This window comes from Panicum virgatum, chromosome 3K (genome assembly GCF_016808335.1).
Source record: "Panicum virgatum strain AP13 chromosome 3K, P.virgatum_v5, whole genome shotgun sequence".
NCBI lineage: Eukaryota > Viridiplantae > Streptophyta > Magnoliopsida > Poales > Poaceae > Panicum > Panicum virgatum.
Window position 1 is genome coordinate 35,362,803 of NC_053138.1, and position 9,864 is coordinate 35,372,666.

General features: G+C 43.7%; 1 protein-coding gene and 1 long non-coding RNA gene across 2 annotated transcripts; one reads left to right on the plus strand and one right to left on the minus strand.

The window, feature by feature from the left end:
• The first annotated feature begins 559 nt into the window (after nucleotides 1-559).
• On the plus strand, nucleotides 560-2,174 carry LOC120699090. The gene is made up of 2 exons (XR_005685213.1): nucleotides 560-1,296; nucleotides 1,402-2,174. It is a non-coding gene; the product is annotated as an uncharacterized LOC120699090 (long non-coding RNA).
• Nucleotides 2,175-4,755: 2,581 nt separating this feature from the next.
• Nucleotides 4,756-7,043, minus strand: LOC120699089 (protein LURP-one-related 7-like). Its single transcript, XM_039982953.1, has 3 exons — nucleotides 6,629-7,043; nucleotides 5,327-5,539; nucleotides 4,756-5,142 (listed from the first exon to the last, which is right to left on the minus strand). The coding sequence occupies exons 1-3, from the start codon at nucleotides 6,851-6,853 to the stop codon at nucleotides 5,017-5,019; spliced, it is 564 nt and encodes a 187-aa protein (XP_039838887.1). The 5' UTR covers nucleotides 6,854-7,043; the 3' UTR covers nucleotides 4,756-5,016.
• Between the last annotated feature and the right edge of the window lie 2,821 nt (nucleotides 7,044-9,864).

Consider the following 9,864-nt stretch of genomic DNA (forward strand, 5'->3'; position numbering starts at 1 on the left):
GTCAAATTTTCTCAAAAATTCGTTCGTTTAACAAACTTTTCGGGCATTTAAAGTTAAACCAAAAAAGAAAAGGAAAAAAATGAGACGGCCCATTAAGGCCACTTGGTAAACCGGTCAAACCGGCCGGTATACCGTTCCAAACCGGTTACGCATGCGATTTTAAATTTGGATTTGAATTCAAACCAGTCAAACCGGCCGGTAAACCAGTCTAACCGGCCGGTATACCGATACGAACCGGTTGAACTGAGTTTTTTAGATTCAAATTTGAATTCGACCGGTACCGACCGGTTTCTGGCCAAACCGGACCGGTATACCGGTATCGGACCCCGGCGGTTTAGCCGGTCCGGTCAGTAAATGAAACCCTACACCGACACTCTGCGGCGCTCTTAGCATCAAGCACACAACAACCCTCGCAGCTACAGGGAGTGACCGGCTGGCCACGCGTGGGTGCGTATCATTGGCTACTCCTGTGGCATCAGACAGGCCAGCCAGAGACGGACGGAGAGAGGGCTTCAATTCCGGCCTTATTATAGTAGCACAAACGGGATCGGAGAGTGAAACAAACCCTCAGCTGGCCTATAAAAATAACAAGCAAGGGGATGGAATCCATTCCGAGCTACTAGCGGCAGCCAGCTGCCCAGGTTTTGGCTCCCTCCTCGCCATGGAGATAGATAAGAGAGAGAGAGATAGACGGTGGCTGTGCATGGTGGAGAAGCAGGGCACGTGCATTACCATCCAATGCCGCTCCATGCTCCTCCTCTGGGCTGCTCACCAAACGTTTAAGGATGGATGCATGGATCCATGGATGGATGGTTCTTCATGTGCCCATCTTCTCCACCGAGCATAAACCGTCTCGGCATGCCTCACCTCGCCGGGTGTGGTAAGCCTCATCAGTCATCACCGGATCAGAGTGAGGTGCAGGCGGTTCCTCTCATCAGCGGTTCTCACTTGGCAAGCTAGGATCCATGCTCATATCTTGGATCTTCTTGTATGTCTCTCTCATCTCTGGTTTCCTCATTATTGCTTAATCTCGGTGACCCTATAGTGTTTCAGTGCCATATTTATTTTATCTTTACTCAAGAATTCATCAGTGTTTTCTCAAGGGAGGACCAAGCTGTACACTTCAGTCCGGACTACTCTTTTGGCTTTTTGCTTCATCTTCAGCTGTGCTTGAAATTAACTTTTGGATTATATTGGATTTGTTTGATTTGATTTTATCCGCACCAACTCCCTGAGTACTGAAATGTCATGGCGTCATTTTCGCAGCGAAACGCAGGCGATCAGCGGAATATGCTGGTAAACACACTATTTCTACTCTGTATTTTTTTTTTGAAGGGGTCTACGGCAGGCAAGAAGCCAGCCTGAACATTGTATTAATATGTGAAGTTTGTACATATTTAGATTTACAGCAGGGGGGAGAGGAGAAAATATTGTCGGCTGGAATGACATGATTGTTCTCAAATTTAATCATGCTCGGTCGAAGGACTGCTTGTGATGGGCATGGCGTTGTGCTCTCTCGTTCGTCTGTCTCAGATATCAGGAGCCCCATCTCATCGTCGATCGACATGGTGTCGGCATCAACCAGCTGACGGGAAGGCGCACTTGGCATATATCCTATGCGTTTCTGCCGTACAAACAACAGTAGCTGTGAAAGGGTGCCGTTGCTATCCTTCCCTCCATGAATAGTACAACATTGCAGAAAAAGTTGAAGTGTTCATCTTGATATCCTGAGTTGCTATCGCTTTTATCTAAGCTGAAAGGAGTGGTTTCCCGACACTGAACATTGATTTGGTTACAGTCTTCATCTTCAGGGCTGGGTGCACGCGAAGCCGATCGAGATGCAAAGATTTGAGCAGTTCACAGCACTCATCATAATTAATTTCCACATTACAACATGAGAGTCCATACATGATGCGTGCACATTTCAGTCGGGCCAGATGAACTCCGGAAATCTACTTCTCGAAGCTCTGCATTCGGAAGCGCTTTTATGCTCTCTGAAATGAAAACTGCACAAATCCTGAAGCCAATGTGTTGTCAAATTATCCTCAATGTGCTTTCAACTGCCAGTAGCCACACATACTGTACCCCATTGTTCTATTTTGGGGCCACCTTGTATATTTGTAGTACATGTGATAATCTTTTTCAATAAAGCATAAAGGCACTTGTCTGGGTAATCAATTGACTTCAAGGTGTACCGCGGTGATCCCAGTTTTAAATTGACCCTCGGAGGCATGCCTTTTGAATTTCATGCCTCCACAACAACCATGGACCGGATACCCTGAAAAAATAATGGATGCGTGGCACCACCATCCCTCTCTGTTGACCCTCTCTAATTGCTCTGGATCTCACACCTACTAATACCCCAGTGGTCCTGGTGAAATAATGCCCATGAAATGGATTGCCATCTCCTTCAGAGGGTGTGGTCCTCCTGCAGCATGTCTGTTGGATCCACTGCCTGCACCCTATCACAGTGGCAGATCATGTCTACCCGCGCTGCAGCAGCACGTACCCGATGGCGCTGTGCCGGGCCTAAAATCCCCAGCAGCAATCGGGGTTGCTTCCAGATCTGGGAAACTGTCCCTCAAAAGAAAAAAAAAAAGATCTGGGAAACTGCGCAATGGTGCTTGAGCCAAAGTGGCCAGGCAGACCTCACCAAATCTCCCGGGCGAGATCTACCTTTTGGTGCAGCGAGATCTGCACACCAGATTTTCTTTTATAATAATGGGTCAATATCCATGGTGGCAGAAATGCTTTGGAGATTTCCCTTTTGATCGTGTGGAGCGTGCATCGCCCCCAAAGGAGATTCTCGGCGTTGTGGAAGTCCACACGGAGGAAGAACTGAAACATGGCTCTCGGTTTCTGGTGGCTGACAAAATCATCCACTGAAAACTTTGTGATTCTGAGCGCGATCCTTGTGTGTCATTTCCGCGCAGCACCGAAAGGAACAGGTGCCTGCCCGCATTGTGGCTGAACTGACAATGTCTGAATCCTAGGAGCGGAATTGTGCCAGGAATTCAGGGATCAGGTCCGTGGTTTCGTGGACACTTGTGCCGTCCTTCTCCGGCCGCTACTTGGTTGAGCTCCAATGAGGATAGGGATCAATGGCGGCCGCCAAAGTTTGGCAGCAAAAACTACGTCACCCGAGCACGCTTGATCATTGTTCTGCATGCCCTTCTTCTTTGAGCTGGGCTGTCCTGAAAGCTACAGGATTGTTGTATCCTTGGATGTCCTTGGAGGCTTGGAGATTGCTGGGTGCTGTTTCAGCGCCTTCCCTGCCGTGCCATGACTTGTGCCACCGCCCACCAGCTTAAACACATTCCCAATCTCGCCAACCAGATAGCTACATTTGTGAGCATGTGAGCTTGTGCAATCGTTGTCTAAGTTCCCCCAATCAGTTTCGCCGGCTGCCTCCTCATCCCCTGCAGGCCTGCAACCGCCGAGAAGCTGGTTACATGGACCGGAATTCTCTCAAGCAGTACTACCAGTAGCAGAGTTCAGTTCAGTGAAAGCATCGAAGGATGTCTCACTACTGAAAATCTGAAACATCAAAAGTACAATGAATGCTCACTAGCGATTTTATTCAAAACAAAGAAGATATCTTCTTCATCGAAAGTTCGAAACTGATAAGCATATTACAATCTTGAGACAGATAAACAGGACAGCGAAAACCCCAAATTAATCAAAAATCTGGTATTTTGTGCTTTCAAATGATTGTGCATACTCCGTCAATGCATATCCCTGTCCAGGTAGATACAGAAAGAAACCAGAAGCATAGCGCATAACGGCATAAGTGAACAGACTGGTCTATTCATTTCATTTCATTCTGTACCACGCGCATTTCAAGAGGCTAAGAACATTCTTATGTCCTCACATGGAAATCTGAAACTGGCCACAATAGCATTTCTGCTAAATATCACCCACATCTTGAGCATAGAAATAGCTGCAGGCAACAGGATAAAACAAGCGGGGGCAGGGCAATCCGGAGGCCCTGTGCGAAACTATGAATTGGGGCCCTAGTAGCCTAGTAATAACTACTATAAAAAGACATATATGTTATAACATAGTGCATGTAAACAAGATATTTCAAGAATTATCATACCTATTCACTACTAGTATTTAGTGCAATGCCCTGATCAAGTGTCTGATTAAGAGGAGGAGAAACTTGTGGTTCCTTTCTAATAAATCTTTCCATTGCCCCTTTCTGAGATTGAATTAGTTCATCTACCCTTTGTTTCTTTTGACGCTTTTGATAACCAGATGGAATTTTCTAGAAGACATGGCTAACAATAGAAACAACAAAATTAATAGACACATTTGGAACTAGTAATTAAAAAGCAACATTGTGTTATAGATGCTGGGCCGAACCTAGTGCAGACGTGTATATAGTACAGAAAGTCTTGTATGATTCGGAGATGTGAAGGTGTGAAGTCCTTACTTTTACCCCAAAAAAAAAAATATTGACAGGAAGGGCAGAAACAACCCCCCCCCCCCCTCTCCCTCCTGATATTAAGAGGATGCAACACTTGATCCCCGGGTTGGCTGACTGAGAGCTGCACTCCAATCGCCACCAGCCCACGAGAGTGCTTGCTAAGTCCTAACTTTATCAAACACTCTTAATCCGATGCTTTGAAAATGACTATAGTAAAGGACTATGGATGCTGTGCTGTATAACAAAGACTATTATTCTTGACAGAAGGTAAAGCCCGAGTTTAGTAAGAAAGTCACGTTGATGCTGGTAGTAAGTGTGGAAAGAAATAGTCAAAGTGCCACATCATTGTTACTTAGCAATAGCTAGCCAAACAGAAACAGAAAACTACACATTTAAACTATGGTGGGTGACATAAAAATTGAAAAGAAATGGTTAAAGCAGTTAGTGTAAGAGCATATGGCGGGTGACATAAAAATTGAAAAGAAATAAATCATCCAGAATCAGAGAAACTATACATGAATGTGATTTATGGGTGGCAGAGTTGGTCGTCAGTTTTCTCAAGCCACAGTACGCATTTATATCTAAAGTCATTTTTCTACAAAGAAGGTCATAATCATTGCCATGACGAGGATGTTATCATTTCCAGGGTATATAGTCACTCTGAACTTACGCCGTGAATATATGGTCTTCTTGAGTTTATACAAGAGATTTGTCTGCAAAAAGAAACAATTCACAATTGTTGTTATAAGCTGACAGAACAAAATTTGTTCAAGGCTAAACTTTTTAAATAATACTTCTGACATAAACACTAAAGTTCATGTTCGAGAAAAAATAAACATTAAATTTACTTGCAAGGAACATTTATTGAATCTTGTTAACACAGTTGTTCGATATTACCTGAGCAACGATGGAGTCCCCCTTTATTATAGTGCATGCTCTTCGGAATGTACTTCCTAAGAGCCTATAGCTTGGTTTTGGATCTTCAAAACTGCTTCTTGGTGGGATGAATACATGTACCTCCTTTCGACTTGAAGAAGTAGATATAACTTTTGCACTGAAAATGATGTGTCTCTGTTCCAAACTGCTTCCACTGAATGCTTGCCACTCGCCCTATACAAATAAGGAGAAATGTGATACTTAGAACTATATTAGCCCATGTGTCCATGCAGTCAACTTCATGAAACTTTGAATGTGCATATCGAAAAGTGCATGAATTGGCCACATGAAAATAATGCCATTAGATTTTTCTTATTATGAGGTATCATTATAATTACCATTACAAGTATATATTATAATATTTATTGGAATAAAGTTTCCTCCACCTAAAAAGAATATATCATAACGAGGAACCATGGTAATATTGCTAAGGACTGCGAAGTAAAACCATGGTAATATTGCTAAGGACTGCGAAGTAAAAGGTGATCTCCATGACCAAACATCATCATCCTCTAAGGATAGAAAAGATGAGTTACAATTTTAAGGAATCTGCCATGCATCCCACATTAACATTCTGCTTAGAAAACCATATATGTTGGGGATTGCCACGATGTACTAAGTGCGTTTCCCTTTTTCTTATATGTCTTCTATGGCAATGGCAGTTTATGCTCTGAAACTTCATATTTTTCAAACAGTAAAGTGTACAGTTTAGGGTTTTGTGGCTGTTACACTATCCCTAACAATTCCGGATGCATCCCAAGTTTAAGATATGTTCAGCACTGATTCACATTGCAAACTTGGTTGAGTTGCAACATCCCCCTTAGATTCAGGAGGGCACTGGGTCAGATTATGCGCAAGACTCCAAGCTACACTCGTTCAGCATAACCCAATGTTCGATTTTTTTTCACAATACCACCCATTTGTTAAATCACAATACTACTGCAGAACCCCATTGATCTATACTAAAGTCACCACCAAGAGTAACACTTTGCAGTACAATTGAAGATAACCAGGCATAAGTACATGCAAAGCGAAAACCACCACACTAATTTTCAGTAGTGATTACTGCTGTCACGTTTTCCTCCGATGTGTTCCAATCTTGGACATCCTAATAAACCTCTCCTTGGGTACCCCTATTCGAGTTTTCTATTTCTGAACAACTTCATTCAGGAATAGGTCCAAGAAACCCAATCAATCTATCCTCTATCCACAATCATGGAGCACGCTAAGCACTGAATCAAGAACCAAGAAGCTGATAATCACCTGGCCGCTGGTCCTGATGGTGACCAGAACACCCCCTGCGGCGTCGAAGAGAGCCGTGCCACCGGCGCCGCCGCCCGCGACGCGGAACGCGAGGCCGCCGGTCGCGTCGTGCATCGCCATCTCGGGCCCCTTCTTGACGACCGTGAAGTCCACTGGGACGACGGACCAAGCAACGGCAACCGGCGCCATCGCCGGCGGCGGGGCGCAAGCGGCGAGCTGCTCCATATCAAGAAACCCAGAAGTAATAATCAGGTGAGTCGGGACTCGGGAGAGGGGGATTTCGTTGGGGGAAAGGCACGACCAGGTGGATGCGGTCTCGGTGGAGGTAAGAAGGAAGAAGCCAAGAGGAAGGAGACATCGAAAGGCGGATGAATCAGAGTTGGTTGATTGATTTGGCGCAGCGGTGGCGGCAGGCAAGGGTCTGTTTGGTTTTCCCTTTCATACCATAGCACATAATTCCCGACAAAAAATTTTTACATGCATGAAATACTAAACGAAGTTTATTTGTAAATTTTTTTCACGGATAGGTGTAATTTTTCACGACAAATCTAATGATAGTAATTAATCGATGATTGGCTACAGTGATACTACAGTAGCCATCCACTAATCGTGCAGTCAAAGACCTCATTAGGTTCGTTTCGCGAAGTAGCACAGGGCTTTGGAGTTAGTTTTATAAATTATTTTTATTTAATACTTCTAATTATTGGTCAAAATTTTTGTACTACTTATGCTAAATTAAACCAAACAGAGCAAGGTTGCGTTTGGGCTTCTTTGTTTCTCGGGCTAGCCGACCAGCTGACGCGGACAGCGACGGCCGTTGATTCTTCCTACATCCGGACACGATGCGTACGAACCTGCTTCTCCATCTTCGGCTTCCGTGGACTGTTGAGAATAGAATCCCCTGCAATTGCTTTTATCTGATCGAGAACTTACTTGGTCAAGAACTTGTCCTACTGAAGTTGTGTGAAGCTGTTTTGCTCAAAATTTCTTATCGGACTTGTCCTACTGAAGTATGATATAGCATAGCTCGCCTAGCACCGCAAAATTGTGGATTTGATAATAACTTGTACTGTTGTACAAGGCAGATCAAAGATGAGTAGGAGGGGATGGCTTATATGTCGGTTGACGCTTAAAACAAAGGCTAAAATAGCCAATTCAATATTAACTCCTATTATTTTGTATTTTGGCATGTATGATCATTATGCTGCATATGGAGATCGTCTTAGGATATTCTAGATATGATTTCATCAATAAGACAAAAAAGGATTCAAAACAATATTAAGATGAGGTCAAATCATGAGTTTGAGTGCACCAAGATGAACCTCTCGGCGAGACGATCGAAAGGGATATATGGATCGTTTAATTTGCAGTCCATGCATGGGAGATATGGCAACTTGAAGTTTCTGTCTGGGTAAACCCAGTCTTACCGGATTTGGTGACCATCTTACCGGTTTTGGCTGCTATGCGCCATGGTAAATCTGGTCTGACCAGATTTGGTGACCGGCCTGACTGGTTTTTAGCAGATTGACCTGAATTAGATTTGTAATTCGATGATTGGTCGGTTTTTAACTTATTTCGATCTCCGACGGGTATAAACCTCCTCGCCCTATAAATATAAAAGGCTATGACCGATTGAAACACACACAATTGAACAAAACCATTACGCATCTACTTTTTATTCCCTAAACCCTAAATCTCTCTTCCAACCTCCCCATGTTGTTTATCCGCAATCTCCATAACCATTGCTGGCGCCCTAGGCTTGCTGGTCAACCTAGGGCATATTCGGCAACGTCCATGCCCTGGCGGGACCCTCCTGGGCGTGAGCATCGACGACCTTTACTAGTTTGCTCGTGAACTAGTCGTCTTCGTCACGTAAGCACGTTGGTTATCTTTTGCTTGTTTGCTCGTAAACCTTGCTGTCGTTCACCACGTAGGCATGACAGTTATCCCTCGAGATGACTGATTCCAGCGAAATCCTAGAGAATCGGTTTGACCGGTTTGCTCAACCAGTTTGACCGTTCTGCGCGGTTTCCCTATGCTTCGATCTGTTTGTGACCCGCACGCTCGAGTGCTCTCATGTGTTGACCGAAATTTACGTCAACACATTTTGGCGACTCCGCTGGAAAAGATAATTATGGTTATTGAAGTAGATGAATTGTTTTGGCCTAGCCATATGTTAATATATTTATTATTTGATTCGCCATCAATATTGCATCTGGTCTTTTAAGACCGATCACATCTGTTTGAATATTGCATCAGGTTGCTCAAGAGGATTGTATTCTATTTTGCTTGCTGCTGCACATCGAAGATCAAAGGAAAAGCAAAGTGCTGGTTGTTGATTGCTCTGATTATCAAGATTCAAGAACAACTAGCTTTGTGGGCTACAATATCAGGAGCCTGAAGACCTGCTACAAAACATACACGACAGGTTATTCTTATGCTCCACGGTAATATTACTACACGACACTTGAGTACAACATACAAATACATCATATGTTTATGAAAGTAACTATCAAAACAAACTGTTGAGGACCTTTAAGGTATGCCGCGATGTATTGGATCCTTTTCCGTATCTTGGGATTTGGACTCAAATCTTGGGGGTTACAGGACACGTGCCATATCAGTGGTTTGTTTTTCTAACTTATTTGTAAAACAAAAGTTTAAATTCTAGATGGATTCTTAGCCTAATTTTCAATTCAACCTAAGGCTCGGGGCCTATTCTATATAGAGTGTGATTTTCAAGTGTACTCGGGCAAGAGAAACATGCAGCCTCAGTGCAGCCAAGAAAGTACTTGGAAGGCATGTTCGAAATGAAGTTCAAAGAACTCGAAGACGGCTTCAGAAGTACTCGAGAGCCTGCACTACTTGACTACAAAGAGCTCGGGGCTTGTTTAGATTTGGGGCCACGGGATACGTGACATGGCACTAATCTACATGAAGGGATGTGGCGTGTCTCATACCTTGACATCATGTAAAGTGCTCGTATATGAGTAGGACTAGTCGACAAGCGGTCTTGGTCAGATTTGCTTCAGTAAGGTATGCCACATGCCTCCAAGGCATGACAAAAAGAAAAAGAAAATATAGCCCATACCAAAAAAAATATTACAAGGGAGAGAGAAATCATATAAAGGAGTTTCATCCATCATCCACCAAAAATATCCACACACTTGCACACCTTGATCAAAGTTTATGACTTGTTTCGTCTTTGGATCCGGTCTTTGACTTAGCAAAATACA

What these genes read in the sequence shown, in the direction of transcription:
- LOC120699089 (XM_039982953.1), bottom strand. Translation starts at nt 6,853, where the DNA reads ATGGAGCAGCTCGCCGCTTGCGCCCCGCCGCCGGCGATGGCGCCGGTT. An exon ending in CCATCAGGACCAGCGGCCAG is followed by an intron (nt 5,540 to 6,628) that starts GTGATTATCAGC and finishes TTATTTGTATAG; the next exon opens with GGCGAGTGGCAAGCATTCAG. An exon ending in GGGACTCCATCGTTGCTCAG is followed by an intron (nt 5,143 to 5,326) that starts GTAATATCGAAC and finishes TTCTTTTTGCAG; the next exon opens with ACAAATCTCTTGTATAAACT.